The sequence below is a fragment of the Hypanus sabinus genome, chromosome 1, assembly GCF_030144855.1.
Source record: "Hypanus sabinus isolate sHypSab1 chromosome 1, sHypSab1.hap1, whole genome shotgun sequence".
NCBI classification, from domain to species: Eukaryota; Metazoa; Chordata; class Chondrichthyes; order Myliobatiformes; family Dasyatidae; genus Hypanus; species Hypanus sabinus.
In genome coordinates, this window is record NC_082706.1 from 29,191,101 (window position 1) to 29,218,852 (window position 27,752).

General features: G+C 41.5%; 1 protein-coding gene across 1 annotated transcript; it reads left to right on the forward strand.

Annotated features, from left to right (window-relative positions):
* Nucleotides 1-418: 418 nt before the first annotated feature.
* Nucleotides 419-14,850, forward strand: LOC132397351 (scavenger receptor cysteine-rich type 1 protein M130-like). Its single transcript, XM_059976054.1, has 8 exons — nt 419-431; nt 3,556-3,870; nt 5,110-5,424; nt 8,756-9,070; nt 13,800-14,117; nt 14,205-14,279; nt 14,367-14,678; nt 14,810-14,850. Exons 1-8 carry the CDS (start codon nt 419-421, stop codon nt 14,848-14,850), a joined length of 1,704 nt encoding a protein of 567 aa, XP_059832037.1.
* The last annotated feature ends 12,902 nt before the right edge of the window (nt 14,851-27,752 follow it).

Genomic DNA, 27,752 nt, shown 5'->3' on the forward strand with positions numbered 1-27,752 from the left:
GATTTGATAAGGGAACTCGAGGTAGTGACCATAATATGATGAGTTTTATTCTACATTTGAGAAGGAGAAGGGAAAATCGGAAGTGAATGTATTACAGTTGAACAAAGGGGACTGTGGAGCCATGTAGGAACAGCTGGCCAAAGTTGACTGGAAAGATACCCTAGCAGGGATGACAGTGGGGCAACAATGGCAGGTATTTCTGGAAACAATACAGAAGGTGTAGGATCAATTCATTCTGAAGAGGAAGAAAGATTATTAGGGGAATGAGGGGCAACCGTGGCTGACAAGGAAAATCAAGTATGATATTAAAATAAAGGAAGGGAAGTATAAAATAACAAAGATGAATTGGAAGCCAGGGGATTGGGAAACTTTTAAAGAGTAACAGATGATAACTAAAATCGCAATACGGGGAGAAAAAATGAGGAACGAAGGTAAGCTATCAAGAATAGAAAGCAGGATAGTCAAAACTTCTTTAGGTATGTGAAGAGGAAAAACAAATAGTTAAGATCAAAGTTGGGCCCTCGAAGACAGAAACGGGTGAATTCATTATGGGGAACGAGGAAATGGCAGGCAAATTGAACATGTACTTTGGAACTGTCTTCACAAGGGAAGACACAAATAATCACCCAGATGTTGCATTGGCTAGATAACCTAGGGTAACGGAGGAATTGAAGGGAATTCACATTAGGTAGAAAATTGTGTTGGGTAGACTCATGGACTAAAGGCTGACAAATCCCAACGGCCGGATCGTCTGCATCCCAGAGTACTTCAAGAGGTGGCTCCAGAAATCGTGGACGTATTGGTAATAATTTTCCAATTTTCTATAGATTCAGTATCTGTTCCTGTGGATTGCAGTTTGGCTAAAGTTATCTCACTTTTTAATATAGGAATGAGAGAGAAAACAGGGAATTATGGACCTGTTATCCTGACATCAGTGGAGGGGAAGATGCTGGAGTCAATTATAAAAGATGAAATAGCGGTACATTTGGATAGCAGTAACAGGATCGGTCCGAGTCAACATGGGTTTACGAAGGGGAAATCATGCTTGACTAATCTTCTGGAAGTTTTTGAGGATATATCTATGAAAATGGACGAGGGAGAGCCAATGGACATAATGTACCTGGACTTTCAGAGGGCCTTTGATAAGGCCCCACATGGGAGATTAGTGGGCCAAATTAGAGCACATGATATTGGGGGTTGGATACTGACATGGGTAGAAAATTGGTTGGCAGATAGGAAACAAATTGTAGGCATTAACGAGTCCCTTTCAGAATGGCATGCAATGACTAGTGGGATACCGCAATGCTTGGTTCAGGGACAGCAGCTATTTATAATAAACATTAATGATTTAAATGAAGGGATTAAAAGTAACATTAGCAAATTTGCAGATGACACAAAGCTGGGTGGCAGTGGAAATGTGAGGTGGATGCTATGATAATGCAGATTGACTTGGACAGGTTGGGTGAGTGTGCAGATGCTTAGCAGATGCAGTTTAATGTGGATAAATGTGAGGTTATCCACCTTAGTGTCAAGAACAGGAAGGGAGATTACTATCTGAATGGTGTCAAGTTAGGAAAAGGGGAAGTACAACGATATCTAGGTGTCCTCGTTCATCAGGAACGGAAGTAGGCATGCAGGTACAGCAGGCAGTGAGGACAGCTAATGGCATGTTGGCCTTCAGAACAAGGTGAATTGAGTATAGGAGCAAAGAGGTCCTTCTGGAGTGTTGTGTGCAGTATTAGTCTCCAAATTTGAGGAAGGATATTCCTGCTAATGTGCGAGGGAAACATAGGTTCACGAGGTTAATTCCCGGGATGTCGGGACTGTTATATGTTGAGACTCTGGGGCGACTGGGCTTGTATACACTGGAATTTAGAAGGATGGGAGGGTATCTAATTGTAACATATAAGATTATTAAGTGATTGGACACGCAAGAGGCAGGAAACATGTTCCCGATATGGGGGAAGTACAGAGCCAGAGGCTACAGTTTAAGAATAAGGTGGTAGGGCATTCAGAATGAAGTTGAGGGAAATTATTTTCACTCAGTGAGTTTTGTATCTGTGGTATGTTCTGCCTCAAAAGGCAGTGGAGGCCTATTCTCTGGATGCTTTCAAGAAGGAGTTAGATAGAGCTATGAAAGGAAGCGGAGTCAAGGATATGAGGAGAAGGCAGGAAAGTGGTGTTGATTGTGGATGATCAGCCATAATGATAGTGAATGGCGGCGCTGGCTCGAAGTGCCGAATGCCCTAATCCTGCACCTACTGTCTGTTGTCTATTGTCTATTATCTACCATTTAGTTATCAACAGAATCTGATAAGAAGGCAGAATGGTGTTGTGAATTGTGTTTAACAGAACTTGTAAGGTTTAAAAAAAAAACATTTAACAGAAAGTGGAAATAAGGTTAGGTGAGGTTGTACATTGGATTTCAGCAAGGACATTGATAAGGTTCCATATGGCAGCCTGGCTTGAAAGGTTCCCTTTCCCGTTGTTCCCTCCCCACTGATCTCCCTCCTGGCAATTATCCTTGTAAGCGGAAGATGTGCAGCACCTGTCCCTACATCTACCACACCTCATTCAGGATCCCAAACAGTCAGTCACGGTGAGGCGCCACTTCACCTGTGAGTATGCTGGTTTCATCTACTGTATTCAGCGCTTCCGATGTGTCCTGCTGTTTATCAGTAAGACCCGGCGTAGATCAGGAGACCTTTTCAGCGAGAAGGAACACTCCGTTTTTCAAAAAAAAAAGTGGGGTCTCCCAGTGGCCAGCCATTTCAATGCTGCTTCCCATTCCCATTCTGCCATGAGCCTCTTCCTGCTGCCGCAATGAAGCCACACTCTGGTTGGAGGAGCATTCCCTCATGTTCTGTCTGGGTAGCCCCAACCTAACACGATGGCATGAACATTAAATTTTTCGAACTTCCGGTAATGTCCTGCCCTCCACTTCACCATTCGCCATTTCCAATAAGATCTCACACTTTATCCTCCTGCCTGCCTGTCAGCTCTCTCAGCTGATCCTCCCGCTTTGCTTTCTTCCATTGCTTCTGTCCTCTGTAATCAGATTTGTATGCAGTCAAATTTCCAGCTCTTTACTTCACCGCTTCCCCCTACTGATTGCTGCTATCACATTGTGGTTTATCCTTCCCGCACTTTCTTACGCTAAATCGTCATCTTTTTTTCCCAGTCCCAATGAAGGGACGCCGCCCGAAGTGTGCACGAAACGTGGACTGTACTCTTTTCCATTGACGCTGCCTGGCCTGCTGGGTTTCTCCAGCATTTTGCGTGTATTGCTTAGATTTCCAGCATCCATAGATTTTCTCATGTTTACGATAGGATCTCATAATGTATTGGAGACAAAATCTTCTGTTTCAACGAGGTGAAGAACGTATCTGCATAGTAAGCACCTTTAGTGCGTTCCATTTCGATGAATTTTCCCGCAGAGACACCGTTATCAGGTAGCCATGTGGGGAAGCTGAAAAATCAACGAGTTTCTCAATTTTATTATTTAATCTGTTTTTATTGAGAGTAATTAACTGCCTTCAATTATTACTAAAACAGGGAAGAATGGACCACGCTTGGTTAATGGGAAGAGCAGATGCTCTGGCCGTGTGGAAGTCCTGCACGGAGGCCAGTGGGGGACACTTTGTGATGAATACTTTAGCCTGGAAGATGCTGCCGTGGTTTGTGAACATCTACAGTGTGGAGCAGTAAATGCAACTCCTAGAGGTGCTACCTTTAGCGAAGGAAAAGGCCTATTGTGGAAGGATGACTACCGTTGTCTGGGGAACGAGACCCGATTAACTGATTGTCCAGTCTCAGCCTGGGGTCAGGTTAACTGTTCACATTGGAATGACGCTGGTCTCATCTGCTCTGGTGAGTCACAATGAATGTCGGACAGAAAGAAACTACTAATTGGTCGTAGAAAATTTCACAAAGGTGATGTTTTAAATAATTTAACGATTTTGTTTTTTAGTTGTGATCACGTCTGTTTAAGATTAAGACGATTGGTACAGCTCAATTTTACAAACACAGGCCATGAATCCATTTTAGATTTATTGGAAATAGACAGTGCTTCAGAATAGAGTGAATGATATTTGAAGTTGGAGTCTAATTGTGTAGAAGACAATATATTTATTAGTTTAGTAGTTTTTGGCACAATGTAAAATTACACAAATATAGGAATATATTATCTATGCAGAGACTACCTGGGATATAGATTTTATTAATGAGCTGACAAAGGACATTAAGAAATAAAGGACCCGATTACAATTCGCTCTGGACGAGCAGAGTCTGGCATTGTTACTTAGAACATAGAATATCACAGCAAAACACTATTCCTTCAGCGCATCATGTTTTGCCGACCACATTAACCTACTGTACTATCAGTCCAATCCTTCCCGACTGCACAATCATTCATTATTTTTCTATCATCAATGTCCCTACTGTATCTCCCTCTATCTGCAGTAGTAGCAGGCCGTTCCGTGCACACTACTCGACTCTCTGCGTAAGAAAAGCTCAGCTCTGATATCTTCCCTTTTCTTTCCTCGATTCGCCGTAAGGTTAATCCTGTATGTAATCTCCGCTTTGACCTTCAGGAAAAGTCTATCTCTATCCACACGACATAAGGCTCTTAACATTTTGTACACCTCGATGAATTCCCAGCTTGGTCTGCTTCACTCCAACAGGGAAAGAAAAACAGTCCTATTATGTTTTGTGTGTGCGAGTTCCTCCCCCTCACGTCTCGTAAAGAGAAGCAGAAAAGCGCTCCTGGGATGCTTGTATTTAATGTTCGGGAACAAACTAAAGAGATTTATGAAACAGATCAGTGCCAACAAAGTAGCTTTGAGGGGGGATCAGAATACATAACACATTCAGTAGTTATCAATATGTCCAAAGTTAAAACAGAATACTGCATATTTCCAGTTCCGGAGATGAAGTGCAGAAAGCATTTTTATAGCTCAAATGGACAAACTTTACTGATGTTGCTAGCAAGCTAAGTCACACGTGGGGAAATTTGTGTATAAAACAAACTCCGATGTAAAATCTGAAAAAAATATGTTGAATACTGTCGATTGATAATAACTGTTTTATCTAACTCCTTCGATATCGTAGCTGAAAAGTGGTCTCTGAGACTGAGCGATGGAGGAGGCCGCTGCGATGGCCGATTGGAAGTTTATGATAATGGCACCTGGCATAGAGTGCAGGATAAAATTTGGAACCTCAATGATGCAAATGTTGTCTGCAGAGAACTGCGCTGCGGCTTCGCCACATCCGTCTACACCTCCTCAAGGTACAGAGAAACTGCAAGGCCCATGTTGGTGATCGAAGGTCGATGTGAAGGAAATGAGACGCATCTACGAAACTGCAAAACTTCTTTGTTGCAAAGGTCTCCTGCTAACGTCACGGTCGTTGGTGTCCGGTGTTCAGGTGAAAATTTTCAAAAATGTGCCAATAATAATTTGTAAACTGGTGTGGCCATTAATAATGCATCAAGAAATTCGGAACCATTCAGGCATACGGATCGGTATCTAGCCAGATCGGTGCAAATTTCCTAATTGAAGTGTTTCTATTTTATACTACAATGAACCCCGACCACAGCACCGCATACGCCACGTACACACAGCGCCTCCCAGTACCACGCTCCACATACTCTACAGCATTTATAGATATCAGAGGACAAGTACAGACTTGGAAGGGTGAAACCCCATTTTGCAGGCTGTATAGTTACGAGAATGCAGTTTCATATGTGTGTATATATATATATATATTTATCTATCTATCTATCTATATAGGAAACTCTCAGTCTGAACTCTCATTATGAGGTTTTTCAGTGAATCTGGTGTGCTCTGTTTTATGTATTTAACATACACTCGCTTACAATGAAAATATCATTTTGTTCAAGGGATGCTGGTTACAGCATTTAAAACGCAATCTATGGAAAAAATATCAGTAGGTGGCAGCGCAGCAGTGATACCATAGCGCGCAGAAACTACATTAGTTTGGCTGTGAAACTATCCGTCTTTAATTGCGTGCGCTTTACCACAGTCAATAGATGTGCGTTTATACCCTCGTAAACAGATGTCTGCTTTACTGCAGACAAACAACAGTGAATGGACTGCGATGAGAGTACATCTATTTGTATATTCATCAAAGAAAAACATTATATCTCAGAGCATTTCTCTTATCGGGTAGACAACTCCTCTAATACATATTCTCCAATACTCACTAGTGTGTGTGTGTGTGTGTGTGTGTGTGTGTGTGTGTGTGTGTGTGTGTGTGTGTGTGTGTGTTTGTGTGTGTGTGTGTGTGTGTGGTAGTGGACTGTGGAAACAATGACAGTAGGACGGGCATCAGTCGGTGATGATGACTGGCAAATGAGAAGGTATCAGAGGGGATGGAGAACGGGGAACGGAGAATGGAGAAAGAGAGAATAGAGAGCGGCTCTTTGAGAAATTACCAGAAGTGGCAGGTATTTCTTCCGGGTTAAGGAGGACGGAATTTTGATCACCTTGACGTTCATGGGGAATGCAGTTTTCGGATTATCGAGAAAACTTCGGATATTTCAGCCTGATGCTGCAGGTGCAAAATTTGCCAAGAAAAGAGCAACGAAAGAGAAAAGTTAAGCGGCTGATGTCTGGCCTTATTTCACGGTAAATGACTTATGTCTAGAGGATCAAAACATGGGTCAATTGTGACGCTCCGAATTTTCAGTGTTTATCCGATAATTGCCATTAGATTCACGTCGAGCGAAATTCTCAGAGATTTTTCTTGTATGCGCTTGCGTGCACTACTGCTTTACAATGAAATAAGTCATGATATAATTTGCTCATCCAGACAGATGTTTATTAACAGTACTGCACGGAGTTCAATTATTTCGTATTTATGTTGCACAGATATACGTTTTGTACTCAAATATTTACTGTAATGCGATTTTGCAGTCATGCGACGATAATTGGGTGATATATTACAGTGATTTCCAAAATGGAGTACTGATGGAGAAGCTGAACTGTCAGTGAATGTCCCGTTCAGAAAAAAAATAGATCAAAACTAATTCGAATACCAAGTGTTACCACCGTTTTCATACATACCCAAAAAGCACATCTTCATTATGATGATATGATGAAATGGAGCTGTTAGGTTAGACTTAATCCGTCGCTTTAGCAAAGATCCTCCTTCTACAAGGGATGAGGTCCTTCTGGTTTATTTTCACATTTTCGTAGCACTGTTTTTAATCCATGTTGGAGGTTGGGTTTCTCCATGACAGAGTTGCTTACGATGCCATAGCAAAAGCAAGCAATCAATTGAGAACCAAGTAGACAAACTGCTAATTAACCTCAGAAAATGTAAACGCTATTGATGTTCACCCCAAATTATTATATATAGTATTTGGATACTAGATAACGGTCAAATTTTGAGATGGCGGTAGTAGCAGTAAGAACACAGAAGTTTTTATTAACTGGGGAAAACAACAACAACAAAATCATCAAATGTATTGTGAAATCTTGACATTTTCTGGTCTGAACACAAGGAATGGAAGTTAATATTTACACTTAAAACAGCTTCTTGCAGCATTTGAAATATAGGTTAATTTAAACAATATTTGAAACTCCATCTTAATGAGGTATGCATGTAAATGGCTGGCAAGACACAAACGTCCCTGGAAAGTCACAGCAGTTGTGTACACTCGTCGCTGGGAAAGGAAAAAAAAAGCAAAGGAAGAGGCAGCCAAAAGAGCTAGCGATGTGTTTGTTCATCAAAAGCAACAATCAGTTCCCTGTAATTTGTTTTTCTCAAGAATTATGAGGATCTGCTTTTGCTTTTGTCTATCCTACGGATAATTTCCAACACTAAATTTCCACGATGGTCTTTGATCTGCTGTTTGATATGAATTATATTCATTGGCAAAATCTATTATTCATTATTCAGTAGATTTTACACCGGAGCCCTATCTGCACGATTAATGAAGCACTCACTTAACTTCGCTGAAAATACAGATAACAATGATGCATCTGTATCTAAAAATGATGTAGTTCTGTTTTAGACTGATTGAATTCCTGCATATCTGAAAACATCATGCAGAGTAAGACATGAGTCCATGAACATCAGTTCCTTATCAGTTCCTGGCAGAATGTGACTAATTGGATCACCCCATACTTGATATTGTGATTGGTCAGCCGTAGATCTTGGGCAGGAGGTACAGTGGTAATATTCTCTCCTCCCAGCGATATGGTCCAAAGCACTTTCCACTGCTTTGGAAGAGGAACACATCCTTCAAATTACAGGGAACCACTCTGATATCGACCATGCTTTAGACAGTGAAAATGCCAGATTAGAAGAAATACCGCCAGCCACCCCCCACCCTCCTCTGGCAGAGTAAAGTGGCAAATTCCTGCCACCATGTTTGATCTATGGTACTACATGCGGTACAATGGTGAAAGAGAAGCACCACCTGGGACATTGAATGCCCAACGTTCTATGCAGGGTGTAAATGTGAGGTGCCATAACCTGGTTCAGACATAAACCAGTGACTGGGCGCCCAGTGCAGTCGAATGATCAAATCCGCGCTGCAGCCTTACTAAATTCTTACAGTCTTTTGGTTTTGAGGTTATACTTCAGCAACTTCAACTTCCAACATGCTGTGAAATGATTGCACAATTATTTTCAAACCTTAATATCAGAAGAAGTTTCATAAATGAAAACGAGATGATGAGCTCAATTTGTAATGCAATGAGTAACCTTGAATGTTTTTGTTCAACAGACCACATGCAGTTAAGGCTATTCGGAAGTGAAGATGCATGTGCTGGAAGACTGGAGGTTTATTACAATGGATCCTGGGGAACAGTCTGTGATGACTCCTGGGATCTGGTTAATGCTAACGTGGTATGTAGGCAACTAAGTTGTGGTTATGCTTTGGAGAAAATAAAAGTTCCGAACTGTGGACGAAGCACTGGAGAAATTTGGTTGGATGAAGTGAGATGTTCGGGTAATGAACCGTATCTCTGGAAATGTCCTTCGGCGCTGTGGGGCCATCATGACTGCAGCCATAAAGAAGATGTAATACTGGAGTGTTCCGGTAAGCGTAATTCCACTATGCCGATTTTCTGCAATGTGGTATTGGAGTCTTCACTTTGGAGACGTGTTAAACGATTTATAGCACACATTAGTGTTATTGAAACGTAAACATAGAAACATAGAAATCTCAGAATCAGAATCAGACTTTAATCGCCAAGTACCGTGTGCACATACAAGGAATTTACTTCCGGCAGATGCAGACTCTCTGCTCATAACAATAATAATGATAAATATAAATGAAAATATAGATTATTCATACAAGTAGCGCAATCCAAGTAATAGTTAGCCGACAGTTAACCGGCAGTCAACAGTTCAGCAAAGTGACCGCAGTAGGGAAAATATCTTCTCCAGTGCCTATTAGTCTTAGCCTGGAAGGATCTGAAGCGCCTAACAGACGGAAGCAGTTCAAACAGTCCGTGAAATCTACAGCACTTTAGAGGCCTTTCGGCCCACACTGTTGCGCCGACCATGTAAACTACTCAAGAAACTGCCAACAATTTCCCTACCAAATATACTATATTTTTCTAAGGTCCATGTACCTATCTCGACCACCGACACTGGCGCTGAATTCCACGCGTCCGCCACTAATACACAGACAATACTGTTGCAGTAAGAGGCGACTGGGTATAAAAAAATAAGTTGGTGCGGAACAGCCATTTTGATTATTAGGGGACCAGAACGGCACATTTGCTCGCAGATGTTGATCAGACTGATCATGCTGTGAAGAGGAGACAAATTGTTAACGACGCCAATAGTACATGTAATATGTGAGAATCGAAAGAGTGGAAGATAATCTTTGCGTAAACTGCAAAGACTGAGTACAGGTTATAGAGAAGACAACAAGGTCGCTTCTCAATCAATTGCATCAGGAAGCGCCCTATAATCTAATGGGGGGTGTCAGCAGAATGGACACTGAAGGAGAAATTCTTTCCAAAGGCTGAAAGTTTTCACTGATTGTGACATTTTGCATGGACCTTTACCGTTTATTTCCGACTATTTATTTCTTGCAGCTACGCTTATTCTCGCCATCATGCCTGAGCAGGGGAAAAATAAACAAAAACCTTTTCCCCATTTTCAAACAAAACATCCTCAGATTTAGTGCCTGAACTTGCCTGAAGACCAGCAGAAGTGTACTGCCAGTCCCACGTTTCCGTTCCTCCAAACTCCGTAATTAATTAGATTATACCTTTTTTTTTTAGCAACATGGACTAGCTACAGCACAATTCGGCCCACAAAGCTGTGCCGAATATGTCACTACCGTAGAACTGCCGAGGCTTTACCCATAGCCCTCTAATTTTCTAATTTCTGTGTGACCATACAGGAGTCTCTTAAAATATTCAGTCCTTTCCTCTCCACCACTTCCGCTGGCAGCCCATTCTAAACACTCACCAGCCTGCGTAAAAAAAAACTTACCCCTGATATCTCCTTTGTACCTACTTCCAAGCAACGTAAAGACATGCCCTCTGCAAGTAGCCATTTCAGACCTGGGAAAAAAGCATTTGACGATCCAGACGATCAATCCCTCTCATCATCTTATACACTGTACCTCTGTCAGGTCACCTCTCATCCTCTGTCGCTACGAGTAGAAAAGGCGGAGTTCAGTCAACCTATTCTCATAAGGCATGCTCCCCAATCAAGGCAACATCCTTGTAAATCTCCACAGCACCCTTTCTATGATTTCCACGTCCTTCCAGTAGTGATGCGACCAGAATTGTGCACAGCACTCCGTGGACTAGTGTCCTACATAGGTTGCCTTGCCTCGCGACTCTTAAATTTAATCCCACGATTGATGAAAGCCAATGCACCGTATGCCTTCTTAATCGCAGAGCTGCATAACAGTTTTGAGTGTCCTATGCAGTCGGACACCAGAATACCTCTGATCCTCCATACTACCGAGAGTCTTACCATTGATACTATATTCCGCCATCATATTGACCTACCGAAATGAAGCACCTCACACTTATCCGGACTGAACTCCATCTGTCAATTCTCAGCCCTGCTTTGCGTCCTATCAATGTCCTATTGGATTCTCTGACAGCCCTCCACAAAGCCATCCATAATATCCATAACATCCCCATAACAACTCCAACATTTGTGTCATCTGCAAATTTACTAAGCGAACCCAGCACTTACTCATCCAGTTCATTTATTAAGATTACAAAGAGTAGGGGTCCCAGAGCAGATCCCTGAGGCACAACATTTGGTCCCCGTCCTCCATGCAGTATATGACCCGTGTACAACCATTGTTTTTCTTCAGAGGGCAAGCTAGTTCTAGATCCACAAAACAATGTCGCCTTGGATTCCAAGCCTTCTTACTTTGTCAATAAGCCTTGACTAAGGTACCTTACTAAATGGCTTACTTAAATCCATATACACTGCATCTACGACTCTACCTTCATCAATGTGTTTAGTCAAATCCTCAAAAAATTCAACCAGTCTCGTAAGGCACGAACTGCTTTTGACAATCCCGAATCATATTATGCCTAACGGCATGTTCATAAATCCTGCCTCTCAGGATCTTCTCCATCAGATTACCAAATACTGAAATAAGACTGACTGGCCTATAGATTCCTGGGCTATCCCTACTCCCATTCCTGTATAAAGGGACAATATCCAGAGTCCCCAATCCTCTGCAACCTCTCCCCTCCTTATTGATGATACAATGATAACTGCCAGAGGCTCTGAAATATCCTCCCTCGCTTCGCACAGAAGCCTGGGGTAAATCAAGTACGGTCCCGGTGAATGATCAAACTTGAAGCTTTCCAAAAGCTCCAGCACATCGTCTTTCTTAATATCAGGATGCTCAAGCTTTTCAGTCTCCTGCAAGTCATCACTAAAATCATCAAGATCCTTTTGCATTGTGAAAACTGAAGTAAAGTATTCATTAAGTACCTCTGCTATATCTTCAGGTTCCATACATTCGTCCCCGCTGTCACACTTTATAGGTCCTATTCTTTCACGTCTTATCCTCTTTCTCTTCACATACTGGTAGAATGCTTTGGGATTTTCCATAATACTGCCCATCAAGGTCTTCTCATGGCCGCATCTGGTTCTCCTAATTTCCTTCTTAAGATCCTTCCTATTAGCCTTATGTTAGGAGGCATGTGATCCAACGGGACATTGCTTTGTGGATCGAGAACTGGCTTGTAATGTTAGAGATCTTCTAGATCACTAACATTACCTAGCTCTCTGAAACTTTTGTAAGCTTTTCTTTTCTTCTTGTCTAGATTTATTATAACCTTTGTACACCACGGTTCCTGTACACTACCATAACTTCCCTGTCACATTGGAACGTACCTGTGCAGAACTCGACACAAGTATCCCCTGAATGTTTGCCACATTTCTTCCATTCTTTTCCCTGAGAATATCTGTTTCCAATTTAGGCTACCCATTTCCTCCTTGATAGTCTCGTAATTCTCCTAACTCCAATTAAAAGTTTTCTTTCCCAACTTATCTGTTCCTATCTCACTCTAATGCTATTGTAAAGGAGATAGAATTATGATCACTATTTCTAAAATGCTCTTCCACTGAGAGATCTGACACCTGACCAGATACATTTCCCAATACCAAATCAAGTACAGCCTCTCCTCTTGTAGGAATTTCTACATCTTGTGTCAATAAACTTTCCTGAAAACACCTAATGAACTCCAATCTATTTAAACCCCTTGCTCCAGGGAGATGCCGATCGATTTCTGGGAACTTAAAATCTCCCAGCACAACAATTCTGTTATTATTACACCTTTTCAGGATCTGTTTCTCTATCTGCTCCTCGATGCTCCTGTTACTATTGGGCGGCCTATAAGAAACACCGACTAAAGTTATTTCACACTTCCCGTTCCTAACCTCTACCCACAGAGACTCTATAGACAATCCCTCCAGGGTGTCCATCTTTTCTGCAACCGAGACACTGATCTGATCAACAGTGCCACGCCCACACCTCTTTTGCCTCCCTCCCTGTCCTTTCTGAAACATCTAAACCTGGTGCTTGAAGTACCCATTACTGTCCTTGAGCCATCCAAGTCTCTGTAATTAACACCATATCATATCTCCAAGTACTGATCCACGCTCTAAGCTCATCGGCATTTTTCACAACACCCTTTGCGTTAAAATAGACGCATCTCAAACCTTCGATCTGAGCGCGTTCCTTCTCTATCAGCTGCCTATCCTCGCTTTTGCACTGTCTACAAGCTTTCTCTATTCCTGAGCTAACCTCCTCTTACTCAGTCTCTTCATTTTGGTTCCCCTCACCCTAGCACTTCTAGTTTGAACTTTCCCCTAGAGCCTTAGCAAACCTTCCCGCCAGGTTATTGGTCTTCCTTGAAATTATGGGCAACCCGTCCTGTTTGTTACAGGTCATACGAGTCCGAAAAGAGGTCCCAATGATCCAGAAATCACAATCCCTGCCCCCTGCTCCAATCCCTCAGCCACGCATTTGTCCTCCAACTCATTGTATTCATATCTCAATGTCACGTGGCACAGGCAGTAATCCCGAGATTACTACCTTTCAGGTCCTGCTTCTCAACTTCTTTCCTAACACACTGTAGTCTGTTGTTCCCTGATTTCCTTACCTGTCCACATGTTACGCTCCCTTCTGAGACTTTCTAGCGATTTCAGTTGTTTTGAGGTATCGCAAATATCTATCTCTTGTCTTTTTATTTATACAAACAAGTTAAGTTTTCTACCGTAAGAAAATATTATTAGTACGTTTGCATTAACTACTTTGTTCTCAGAACACAAAGAGATGCGCCTTGTGGAAGGCAAACACAGCTGCGAAGGGAGAGTGGAAGTGCGGTACCAAGGGAGATGGGGAACAGTTTGTTCCGAGGAACTGGATAGTAAAGATGCGAATGTGATCTGCAAGCAAATGAACTGCGGAACCATGGAATCTATTGACTATTACTCGCAGAAATACGGAAAAGGATCTGATCCAATATGGTTGGATGGAATAGAATGTCTCTCGTACGAGTCGACTCTTTGGCAGTGTCATGCAAAACCTTGGGGGAAACACGACTGTCAATATAACTTACATGCAGGTGTTGAATGTAAAGGTAACAGATGGAACACATTATCTGGCGATTTGTATTCTAAACATCGTTGTTAAAAATAAATAGACAAAATTTTTCTCTTCTCATCAGAGGCCAAAATACCGGACCGGTCCAGTGTAAAGGTTTGCGAAACACGCAATATATCTCAAACTGTTTATGCAGCAGGTAATCTTATCTACAAGTTGCAATATCATTTTAAATTCCATTTCGAAGTTATGATTAATGCAACATCAGTGTTTTCTTCTGCATTAGAACCAACGTTGCGCGTCTCTGGCGGCAACACCAGTTGCTCCGGAAGGTTGGAGATAGAGTTCAATAATATCTGGGGCACGATATGTGATGATTCCTGGGATCTGGCCGATGCCAATGTGGCGTGCAGGCAGTTGGGCTGTGGCTCTGCCCTTTTGACTGGAGTGCCGGATAAAATTATCCAGGACGTCGGCGATCTTTGGTTGGACGAAGTGAAATGCAAAGGAAGTGAATCTTTCCTGTCCAGTTGTCCTTCCTCTCCACTCGGTCAGCATGACTGTGATCATAAGGAAGATGTCTTTGTTGTTTGTTCAGGTAGGTGTCCTTGGACAATTTCCACGTTATATTCAACTGATTTGTAAACATCGTAACCATAAACAGTTGAGAAAGAAAATCTTAAGAAGACGAATTTGTTAATATTTGTTCAAAAATTCTCTTCACAACAGAGTCCGCACCTCCCACTGATCCAGTCGGTTCAGGTATTTAATATCATGGCATTTTCCCTTTATTCGATCTCGAATCATGTTTAATTAGATTTTTAATTATGTAATTAGATCTAGAAAGGACTGATTTTCCTTTCTTGCCGACAGACAGACAGACAGACAGACAGACATACTTTATTGATCCCGAGGGAATCTGGGTTTCGTTACAGCCTCACCAACTAAGAATAGTGAAGAAATATAGCAATATAAAACCATAGATAATTAAATAATAAGTTAATCATGCCATGTGGTATTAAGTCCAGGAGCAGCCTATTGGCACAGGATGTCTGACACTCCGCGGGAGGAGTTGTAAAGTTTGATGGCCACAGGTAGGAATGACTTCCTATGACGCTCAGTGTTACATCTCGGTGGAACGAGTCCCTGGCTGAATGTACTCCTGTGCCTAACCAGTACATTACGGACTGAATGGGAGTCATTGTCCAAGAAAGCATGCAACTTGGACAGCAACCACTTTTCAGACACCACCGTCAGAGAGTCCAGTTCCACTGCCACAACACCACTGGCCTTCTGAATAAGTTTGTTGTTTCTGTTGGTGTCTGCTACCCTCAGCCTGCTGCCCCAGCACACAACAGCAAACATGATAGCAATGGCCACCACAGCCTCGTAGATCATCTTCAGCATAGTCCGGCAAATGTTAAAGGACATCAGTGTCCTCAGGAAGTAGTGACGGCTCTGACCCTTCTTGTAGACAGCCTCAGTGTTCTTTGACCAGTCCAGTTATTGTCCTTTCGTATCCTCAGGTATTTGTAATCCTCCACCATGTCCACACGGACCCCCTGAATGGAAAGGGGGATCACCGTTGCTTTAGCCCTCCTAAGGTCCAATACTAGCTACATAGTCTTTTTCACATTAAGCTGCAGATGATTCTGGTCGTACCATGTGACGAAGTTTCCCACAGGATAACCTTTGTTAATTGCAACGGATACCCGGAGCGGTTAACAGTTCTGCTGAAATTTTAATTGCCCAAGCAACTGTTTGGATCAGGATGTTGTAAAATTCTTAAAATTAGTATATCCAACTCCTGCCAAATATATCGGTTAGATTAACTTATCTGAAAATCGGGTGAATTGACTCATTATTGAGTATACAGAAAGTACCTTCAAACGAGTTCTTACTGAAACGTTGACGAATTTCCACTATGTATTTGGAAAATCATTGCTGATGTTTGTGTGGATAGTTACAATTAATACATATAATTTGTTGGACTATCATCTGCGACTTGGAGAATAAGTGCATATAAGTCCTTGATATTTTAATGCTGAAGCATTTGCTATTTTCTAAGTTCGTGCTGAAATCATCCTGATGAGTCATATCCAGTGAATTTTAAATCAGCATTGCAGCTCCAAGCAAATCCATCACCATATTCCGGACTCTGCGAGTTAACACCTCCCTCGAAAAGTATATTGTTGGCATCCGACCAACAGACTCGCAATCGAATCACCAATGTTCCACAACTCTGTCTTCTCTTTCCCTATCGTACTCCTTGCAAGTTCACTGCTGCGTGGCCACATAATGCTCTAATCCCTTTACATGTTTGCACAACATGCCACCGTAAAAAGCCATATCACAATAACGAGGAATAGGTGTACAGGAAGGAGAAAGGAGGCAAAGTGATATAGGGTCATTAAAACCGTTCCCTCAAGTTCAGCAAAACAAAAAAAAAGGTATTGGTGACTTCAGAGATGAGTTTTATTTAATTCAACAATATTGAGTATGAGTGCGTGGGAAGTGTCAGCAGTGTATCAAGCTCTAACCATGCAGAGAGAACGGATCAGAAAGCTCAGAAACCTCTCTATTTTAGCAGGAAGTAAAAAAACATTTACACATCTCTATCGGCCTGTACCAATTGGTAAGGAAGCACCGTAGAACGTATCCTATCCAGATACATAAGGGTTTGCTATGGCACCGCCCTACCATGGCATGGAAAAACCATAAATGCTCAGCAGATCTGGGAAACCAGCATTCCCTCTATGACCTCTTGACTTAACTTCGGACTGCCACAGTAAATTAGGCTGCAGAATCAAAGCCCCGAATTCTCTGATTCATTCTTTCCAAATGACAGAAGTTGCAAAAGCCTGAAAGCAGAATGTAAAATAGCTTCCAGTACGCTTGTTGAGCCTATTAAATTGATGGTTCGTAGAAAACTATCTACTCTTCGTCCTCCCAAATAACTTCATTATGATCTTGCTCTTTATTGAATAACTGTACGTTTTTTTCTCTACAGCTGTACCTATTTTTCTGCATTCCTTTCTTCTTTGATCTTCCCCCTCACCACGTAATTATGTTAAGTGCACGAACAGTATGTAATAAACACTTTTCACTATATTTCGATACACGTGACAACAATAAACAAATTCCCATTTGAATTCCGAAATGTTCACTTTTAGCTAGTTAGTTCCTGTGCCGGATGAATTGCATAATCGGCGCATGCCTTTCCACTTCCCGTGAAATACGAGGGGTGATTGAAAATTTCGTGGCCTAAAGTAGAAAGAGGCAAATTTCGAAAACATAGTCACTTATTTTTCCTACATTTCCACACTTACTCAAGCGATCGTGGAGCAGACGGATCCCTTCTTTGAAGAATTCTTTGTAGAATTCTTCTTTGTAGAATGTAGGTCCTGGACCTCCAGAAGTGGTCAAAAGCATGGGTGATTAAAAGATTCCTGGCCTAGGGTAGAAGAGGTGAGTTATTAAATTCAAATCTCTGCAGTTCACTCAAAAAGTTGAACTGCTGGTGCATGTAACGAGAGCTGTATAGCTCAATTCATCCAAACCTAGGACACGAACTTATCAATCACTGTGGTCCAAGCCGCTATCGTGACATGCACGTGCAGTTCAACTTTTTTAGTGATAATGCAGACAGTTTGAAGTTAGTAACTGATCTCCTTCTAACTTCGGCCACGAACGTATCAATCACACCCCCCCCAGCCCCCCACCGTGGACCACTTCTACAAAGAAGCGATTCGTATTCACCACGGCCGCTGGAATCAGTGTGTACATGTAGGAGGGGACTATGTTGAAAAAATATATATGCAGGGTTTTCTAAAATTGAGTCATTCCACCTTAGGCCACGAAATTATCTATCACTCCTCATAGTCTTACTGACCCATCATCGAGGTAGACTGTTAGTCTGGCTTGTGTAGACGCATATTTTGCATTAAGCACTGCTTTATGCTGTCGGTTAAAATGTGTCATTCATGGCATATCTGCAGCTTGCAATCAGCTCCCGTATTTATCGCATTCCAGCACGGAGAGAAGTCGGTGTTTCATCGAGCACCTTGGCCCGCATATCTGCAGTGCAGTGATCAAGACTGACATGAAAACGAACTAGATATTAAATGCTTCGAAAGCTGAGTTTGAATGCGAATCCAAGAATCCTTATTCCTCTGAAAACTAGAGACACCCTCGACACCCCCCACCCCCACATATGTGTATTTCTAACTCACGGGTACATTATGGAGGCTGATTGTGATCATTCAAGTCATTCAACCTGATTGCAAGACTTGCTGATCTCATGGATATTCCTAACTATTTGACAACAAATAGTTCAAAATGCAGGAAAGCACAGTGATGCTAAAGATTGTTGACGAACATTAAACATCGATTTTTCTGATAGGATGAGATTTGCTTTAGTCTAGAAAGGACGTTGCTGATTTTGAGAGGTAATTTTTCAATTGGAGGATTGACTGGGAGTCATTCCACTGTTTAATATTATGGGGGAAACAAATGGCGTGCAGCGTCGTGAGGGTAGAACGGCTTGAGACGTACCTTCAACACATATTGTTCGCTGCATTGAGTTAAAAGAACATCATGTTTACAAGCGGTTATCGACCCCCCATGACCTACTAATTGGGCAGCTGATATTTCAGCAGATGAGGAAAAGGGGGAAACGCTTCAAGCCCATATAATGTGCTTTGTACTGCTATTCAGTGCTGTAATTCCAATACTTTGATGTCTTCAATTTCTGAGAATCTCGAGTTGCGAAATGGGATGTTTGTGTTTGAACGGTGTTGGAATAGGCATGAATAATGGAAAACCACGAGCAACCTTAGAGCAATGGACTTGATTGCCAGGACAAATACCATTCCTGCTGATATAACTTGTCTCTTTATTTATTTGTCCATGACATCCATCGGACTCCCTGTGTGCATGCAGTTTCGTTTCACAGCGGAAATTTAAGCTCCAATTCTGTAACCCTTGGCAATAGCTCTATTACCCATAATGTAACTGCTCATTGCCGTCATATGTAGAACAGATTATTCTGACATTTAAACAGATTGTCCTGTTCGACTCCCAGTATATATTTCAGAACAGTTGTCTTCCACCTGAAAGATATCCACCAAAGAATTCTATTTTTAAAAATCTTCTACATAATTCTCTCATTGTAGTATTTGCTTCATTTGACTTTTCCATGTTCAACGCCGATGGCGTACTTTGTAATGTTTATTCTGTTCCGTTCTATCGTGTCCTTTTGCAAGCTTTTTCTTCTCTACCGTCAAAACCCATAATTATTACTTCTGTTGTTTTACACGACGTATTTGACATCTTTATATAAATCTAATTCTATGAGTAATTCCGTATTTTGCAAACTTACTTCGTAATTAAAATAATCATTTCTCTTTGTGAATGTCTAAACCTTAAAATTAAAGCGTCTGTTTTAATTTATCTACTGAAATTCGTGTATAAGTATTGGAAAACAGGTTCTCCTCCATCTTCTTTGCTGTCTGCGTGACGTTTGGAATCGTTGTCGTGGGCGAGTTATTCACAATGATAGTGATAAAGCGGAGAAGAGGTAAGATTCAAGCTTTAAATTTTATTATTGCTCGGAATAATATTTCAAATTATGTTGGGTAATTGTTGTTGTCTTTCTACAGACTGTCGCGATATTATCCGATATTTTAGGGATGGTATCCTCTCCTGTATAGTAATAATAATCAGCGTTTCATCAGTTTCTATGTAGTTTACCAAATGTCTGGAACATCAATTGGCATATGTTTTATGTATCGAAATAAGTCCTGTATTTAGTGTTACTGTAATAAGTCTATGTTACACGCCACCCTGAGGCTCGCCCAGCTCGTGTTCGTCTCGGGAATCAGGCTTTGGCCCCGCCAAACTGGGAAATCACTATTGCGTGCATGCTGTTTAATGCAGCGCACAGTTACAAACTCACAGTGCAAAACATAAGACAGTATACCATATGCAATTGAATCATCGAACCATATGAATCTTAATTTGAATTTGGTTTAGTAATGAAAATAAAAAAGGCCCCAATTCAAAGAAAAGTCAAAGTTTCTCGTTGGAGCTCGCTCAGTAGACATTCTGCCACCTTCGGACCACTCCGTCCGGTGGTCCACTCGCTCTCTCCACACGTGTCTTCCCTCTTCATCCCTCCCGAACAAAAGATCTCGAAAAAAAAATAACAGTACAGAGCAACAATGTCCGATTGGATAACATGGATACCACATACCTGTTATATCCAGCCATATCCCAAATATTGTTGCTACAGAGAAATGGTTACCTTAGCAGTGAACATAACAAAGAAGTCATTATATTAGCAATCAATCCTTACAGCGCGTTACAAACAGATTTGATGAATGATACTGACAGAATTTTCAAAGTTCCCGTACATCAACAGTCATATATGACTGATTTCCCATTTTAATTTTAATAACGAGAGATTAATTCGTCAGTTTGTGATTTTAATGCACATGACTTTCGGAATTCTCACTTCAACAGACGCAGAGTTTGCAGGCAGAGCTTCATCTGATATTTTTTACCAAGCAATTTATGAAGAAATTGAGAATACTCCCTTCAGCAAGAGCTTGAACGATGCACACGGTTCAGGTACGCCTTGCTTCTTTCATTTACTTTTCAGGTGCTAAAGACCGTATCTACCCATTACGACAGTAGAAATCGAGAACTGTCAGTTCAAGATACCAAAAGATACTTCAAAGTTGAAAGGAAAGGACATTAGAGAAATATAGAAATAAAGATCTGATGACAATATATGTGTGGGTCAATATCAGAGTGGGAAATTCGGACTCTGGCTCAGGGTGATAATGGCGAAGAGAGGAGAAGGCTCTACGTTTTCAAAAAGAAATTAAATCGTCTTACTTTCGTTCTTCTTGCACAACTAGCGCAGTGTGGAGGCCGGGTAAATCAGTGCAATGTTCCTCTTCCGGGGTGGTGCAAGGCAGAGAGAGCTTTATTGTCCGCAGATCCTGCACTTGTAAGAAGTGCAGCAAGCTGCAGTATCCCACAGACCGTCTTAAGGAACTGGAGTTGAAACTGGATGAATTCCCGATAGTTCGGAAGGCTGAGGGGCTGATCGACAGGACTTATGTGTATGTCGTCACAATTATGGGGCAGAACACAGGTCACAGTAAATGGGATTGTTAGCCACTGCAGGGTGCCCCCGCGGCTGCTCCCCTGAACAACAATTATTCTGCTTTGGATACGTTCGGCGGGAACAATCATTTCGGTGAAAGGTAGACTGGTCAGTTCTCTGGCAGTGAGTGCGGATCTGTGGCTAAGAAAGGAAGGGAGGAGAAGATGCGTGCTGCACTGCTAGTAGATTCATTTTGTTAAGTGATCAGTCAGATGTTTCTGACTAGTTGAAAGATATTGTCATTTCTCAACTGTCAGGTTCATGGAAAGCTCCGATCAGATCCGAATAATTATTCAGTGGGAAGTGGGAAAGCCGAAGTTTGTGGTCCACGTCGGTAAAGTTAAGAAGGCTGATCACTTCCTCCAAACGGAGCACACGGAATTAGGAAATTAGTTAAAAGACAGGAATTCCAGGGCTGCGGGTCACCACCTCAAGTTCAACTTTGTTTTTTTTGTGTGATATCTTCCGAGTCGCCGTCTGTGATTTTGTTTTTATTATTGCCATGTGCTCGTGTTTGTTTTCATGCTCCATGTGCTCGTGTTTGTTTTCATACTCCATGTGCTCTTGACTCCGCTGGTGTTTTATTCTGGCCCCTGTATTACGGAGGACTCCGTTTCTCTCATGTTTCTCATTAGTAACTGTTTTGCTGACAATTCAGTCTGATAGTTCTCTACGTACCACCTGCCTCTCGCTTGATTGCTCAGTGTATTTTAGTCCCTTGTCTTCACATATTTGCTGCAAGATTGTGCCAGTGTTTTTTTTTTTCTCTGAGCCTTCCAGCATTAGTATCCGATCTCTGTGCATCTTGAATATCGACTCTTCCTGTTTCCCGATTCTGGTTTTTGTATTTCTCTGGATGTTTCGATCTCTGCCTGAACTTTGGCGCTGACTTTGTTTCACCTCGGGACTTGTTGCTCAATTAATATCACAATGTGCACAGTTCTGGGTCTGCGATTGGTTCGCTGCTCCAGCGCCCTGACAGTTGTGATCTTAGGATTGCTCGCCGTGACACGTGCTAGTAAGACAATAAATATGAAGATTATGCAGAAGGAACAGTTTGATACTGCTGCACGGTGGTGAGCGGGTGGTGAATAAATTAAATTGCAGGCTGAAACGAACCTACAAAATCAGAAGTCGAGAGACTGAGCATGTATAATTGTTGTGTATACTTAAATGAACAAATTATGGTAGGAAACGCTTTTGAGCTTCGGACATGGATTAGAACCAAGAGGCTATGACATTATTTTCGTGATTGATACCTGGTTGCAGAAGTGACAGGGGAAGCAGCGCAATTTTCCAAGGTTTTATTGCAAGAGACGTGATATCACAACAGTGATTACAGGTGGAGTGGTGACATTATTTATATGGGAAAATGTCTTAGCAGTGTTCAGATAGGGAAAACTGCTGAGCTCGTCTGCTGAGGCTAAGTAAGTAGAACTATCGAATAAGAAAAAGACGAAAAGAACGAAATGGGGGCATTTTTTTAAAATCACAGAGTAACCGATATCATCAGAACAGGTAACAAAATAATTTGATGAAGGTAGAATAGTGGATGTTGTCTACATGGACTTTAGCAACGCATTTGACATAGTCCCTCATGAGAGACTGAACCAGAAAGTCATGAGGCATGGTATATGTGGAACCTTGGTTGTTTGGATAATTAATTGGCTTAAAGGAAGAAAGCAGAGGGTAGTTGTGGAAGGAAAGTATTCTGCCTGGAGTTTCATGACTAGTGGATTGTCGCAGGGATCTGTCCTGGGACCCCTGCTATTTGTGATTTTTATAAGATGTAGAATTGTGATGTAGAAATGGAAGGATGTGTGAGTTTGTGGAAGTTTAGAAGTTAGTGGATGACACGAATATTGGAGGAGTTGTGGATGGAACTATAGGTGATCGAAGGTTACAAGAGGATATAGACAGGCTGCAGAGTTGGGCAGAAAGATGGCAGATGGAGTTCAATCCGGAGAAGTGTGAGGTGATGCATTTTGGAAGGACAGAACGGAAGACTGAGTACAGGATTAATGGTCAGTTACTTAAGAGTGTGGATGAAGTAAGGGATCGTTGTGTTCAAATCCATACATCCCTCAAGGTCGTTGCAGAGTTACATAGGGTAGTTAAGAAGGCCTATGGAATGCTGGGCTTCATTAACAGGTGGACTGAGTTCAAGAGTAGATAGGTCATGTTGCAACTGTATAAATCTCTGGTGCGACCGCACTTAGGGTATTGTGTGTAAGCTGTGGGGAGGGTGGAGAGGAGATTAACCAGGATCGTGCCGGGATTGGAGAAAAAGTCATATGAAGCAAGGTTAGCAGAGCTGGGGTTTTGCTCTTTCTAGCGTAGAAGAATGAGAGGGGACCTAATAGAGGTCTGCCTGATTATGAGAGGCATAGATAGGATGGATAGTCAGTACCTGTTTCCCAGGTTACCAATAGCAAGCACCAGAGGGCATACGTACAAAATTAAAGGAGGGAAGTTTAGGGGAGACATCAGGGGTAAGTTTATTTTTACACAGAAGTTGGTGAGTGCCTGGAATGACTTGCCGGGATGCTGGTGGAGGCTAAAATATTAGCGATATTTAAGAGCCTCTTGAACAGGCACATGGATGAAAGAAAAATGGAGGGTTATGGAGTAGCCATAACTACATAAATAATTTTAAAGGATTATATGGGTCAGCAGAACATCGAGGGCTGAAGAGCCTTTACTGTGCTGTTGTGTTCTATGGTTCTATGGACTAGTTCGTCATATAAAGACAGGCGAGTTTCCTTGAATCAGTACAGAGACTTCCCAATCAGATAGAACCTGTTTCGTCCGGATATGACTAACGATTACGCCCTCCCCCACTTGCTCTCTACCCCTCTCTGACATTTTACTTCTTTTCATCTGCCCCTGGTTCCTCACACTTCGTACTTACCCCATCACCTGTGGTCCACTCTTTTCCTATCAGATACTCTTTTTCTCCAGCACTTGTCCATTCGCACTAACCTGGCTTCATATATATCATCCTGAGCTGCACTCCTCCCCACACCTTCACAATACAGTTCTGCCATATTGCCCTTTCTTCTGAGTCACGAATCTTCAACTGAAACTTAAATTATGTCCGACCTTGCTGAGTTCCTCCTGCAGTTTGAGTGTGTTGCTTTGGATTTCGAACATTTGCAGACATTCTCTTATGCATAATTGTTAGTGTTTGAAGGAAAGAGGAGATGGATTGCAAAGCTATGTTTTTATGCCAGAGGGTTGTCGGTTCGTAGAAGTTCTGCTAGGGGTAGTTGTCCTAGCAGATACACTTGGCAAGTTTAGGCGACTCACGAAAACATGGGGGGAAATGCCAAGGAGAGTTATGTTGGAGGGATTGTTCTTAGAGTAGGTTAAGAGTCCATCGTGGGAAAAAGCGTCTATAATGTTCTTTGTTCTCTGCTGAAGAATCTTGAAATTGCAGTGTACTGGAATGCTGGAAGGAAAACAGACCCCAACTGAGCTGAGGTGGGGAATTGATGTTGCCAGCAGTAGCGCCCTCACCCGTTTTGAATAATCAGTACACTCCATGAGTTTGTGTCATTGTTCTTTGTAGTTCCTCGTCGTGCTCCAGACATGATTTTTCTGCTGTCCTTACCCCAAGCACACCTATTCTGCATCAGTTACACCAGCCTTGATTCTCAATTTTCTGACTGCTGCTATGCCAGTTCCTCACGAGGTGCCCACAATATTCTTACTGAGATGATGAAGGATTTATGAATTCTGTCTGGTAGATGAAATAAATCTCTCCATCAACTAATCAGCTATCTCTTTTCGTTGAATTTTAGACTTTGGTTCCAATGATTCCATCAATCAAATCGCATATTACACCAGTAACGCTTTTAACAACACCGAAATTAAACCAGAATATATTGAAGAAAACTCTAGTTTTCAAGGTTGGTATACGTTTCTTTCTGTTATTTCTGTTTTCTTTACTTATCCGCAATTATGGCCGCGATCATAAACTGACCAAGCAAGTTTTACAGGCGATATGACGTGACCTGGTAAGAGGTCTGAAAATTTTCAGAGGGATTTTTGTTATTTGATGCATGTGCCAAAAACTCACCTGCAGCCAAGCAAATTAAATGTTATTTCTTTGTTCGGTTCATGTTGAAAGATAAATAGAGCGGAGTTTTGTTAACTTTTGGTAACTTGTAAAAAGCCAGGGTACGGATAAAGATCCGTCCTTCACCAAAATGCCTATCCCAGGTGATGCATAAAGAATATCTCTCATCCAACATGTAGCAGTGTCCAGCATTGTTTACAGGAATGTCGATTTGACTCACTATTCCCCCTAGATCCGGTTAACACCGAATATAACGGCGATGAAAATAGAACTATTGAATCTGCTGATGCTATGATCGTGTTAGCCGACGGTGCGGACGATTTTCGGTTGCTCAGAGTTGCCGATGAAAGTAAGTTCATTTCCTTCCTATTCGTAGGAATCAAATTTCTGGGTAACAAAACATTGATATCCTTATGCTCTTGACGCAATAAACGTGATGAGTATATTTGGTTTCTTAAAAATACATACCTTGGGTACGTAGTTCCCAGTAGTTATAAATCTCACCGCTGAGCATTCAAACTTCCAACCATTTCTGTGCCAAGACGCATCGACGGATCGTTCGGATGTTTACACCTTCACCGGTAAGAAATAAATTTATTTGTTTTTGTTCACTCTTTATGTCCTGTCCGCTGTAATTTATAATCTTAATAACTCAGTTGAAATTGGGGTTCAGTGAGTTGCTCAATTGCTGAAGTTCTTTCTTTCACAGTAAAAAGTATTGTGTAAAATATATTTTAATTTTGAATCGAAATAATTAAATCAGGGGAAAACTGTCAGAGATATTGTTTTGCTGAAATATAATTTTCTCTGTATTAAGTTGATATCCAATCATGTCGTATTACTGTCTGTTCAGGTTGAGGAGACCAAGAATTTCAGTGAAATTTCCCTATGCCTTTGAATTTCATCACTGAAATTAAAAAGACAATAATATCTGCACACAATTTTGTATTTAATATTGCACTCTAAATATAACCAACTTAAAGTGTGAACTTTGTTTTATTTCACAGGTAAGTTAGTGTAAGGTCGACGGTCCCCTCTTCTAAAGCGAGTCTTGAAGAATGGAAGCCTTCCGAGTAGCCTGTCCATTCATCTCTCCAGAAAGATGAAGATGTCGATCGTCAGGTTATTGGCCTCTCACGGAGAAATAACAATGGCAGAAAGTCTGACTTCTCTTGAGGCATTTATTTTCTCACTTGACACATAACTTGCATGACATGATGTTTATTCAGCTGAATAGAAATAAATCTGGTAATAAATGAAGAACAGTATTTTACTCTTGATCTCGTATATTTTATTAAAATTATCCCAGGCTGTTCTGAAGTATGGTTTTACGGCTTTATTGCCCTTTATTTTCCTGTAGATGTTGCCAGCCGCAAATTTATTTTGATTTGTTCAATGAAAGTTTCAAAGAAATTAAATAAATGTAACATTTTATGTGCAATGTAATTTACATATATTTGTTTAATGTTTTCATATTTTGTCCTAAACTAATGCCAGGACATCAACATGCTGATTTCTGATTACTTCTAATCTGAGAAACAGATGCATAACATTATAAAACTCATATACTGAAGATTCAAATGTCGCGACGACTTTGGATCTGGCAGAGAAATGTGATTTACTTAACAAAGTTCTAGTCAACAGTTTGAGGCAAATGTAAGTGAAAGTTAGAAATCTGATAAACACTAGCGACGGTGCATGAGGGAGCGAGCGAAAGCGAGAGAAAGAGTGAGAGAGAAAGAGAGACGTAGGGAGAGAGAGAGAGTGGATAGAGAGAGACTTATCAGCAAATTAATAGATGGTATTTGAGCTACGCCTATTCACTCTGTCATGGCTACGGTGAGTGGAGCAGATGGATCAATGGAGAATGAGCAGTGAGGTGTAGCAGTGTTTATCTTCAGCGAAGAGGACATGTTATCACCAATCCGTACAGATTGCGGACTTCGGGTCAGGATGTCGAGAATCAAATTGTGCAAGTATGTACAGAGGCCCAGGGTTTGTAAATTCTCAATTAGGACTGTGCAAATGATGGTATTAAACGCTGAGCTATGATCAACGAACAGCTTCCCGACGGGTGTGTTTGCAATGCATTGCAAATGTGCTCTGAGGCCGAGTGAAGAGTGATTCAGATTGCATCTGCCGTTAACCTTTTGCGGCGATAGGCAGGGTCCTCATATTTGCTGAAATAGGAGTTCAGTTCATTCATGGGCAACATCTCAAAGCATTTCATCACTGTCAATGTGAGTGCTACCGGACGATAGCCGTCAGTGCAGCTCACATTATTCTTCTTAGACACTGTTAACATTTTTGCCTTTTTGAAGAGAGTAGGAACTTTTGACCGTGGCAATGAGAGTTTGAAAATGTCCTTGAGTACTGCCGCCAATTTGTTGGCACAGGTTTACAGAGCCTTACAAGGG

Excerpts from the sequence above, each read along its gene's own strand:
- LOC132397351 (XM_059976054.1), top strand. Across the intron at positions 9,071-13,799 it reads TGTAATACTGGAGTGTTCCG|AACACAAAGAGATGCGCCTT; the intron begins GTAAGCGTAATT and ends CTTTGTTCTCAG. Across the intron at positions 14,679-14,809 it reads TGTCTTTGTTGTTTGTTCAG|AGTCCGCACCTCCCACTGAT; the intron begins GTAGGTGTCCTT and ends TCTTCACAACAG.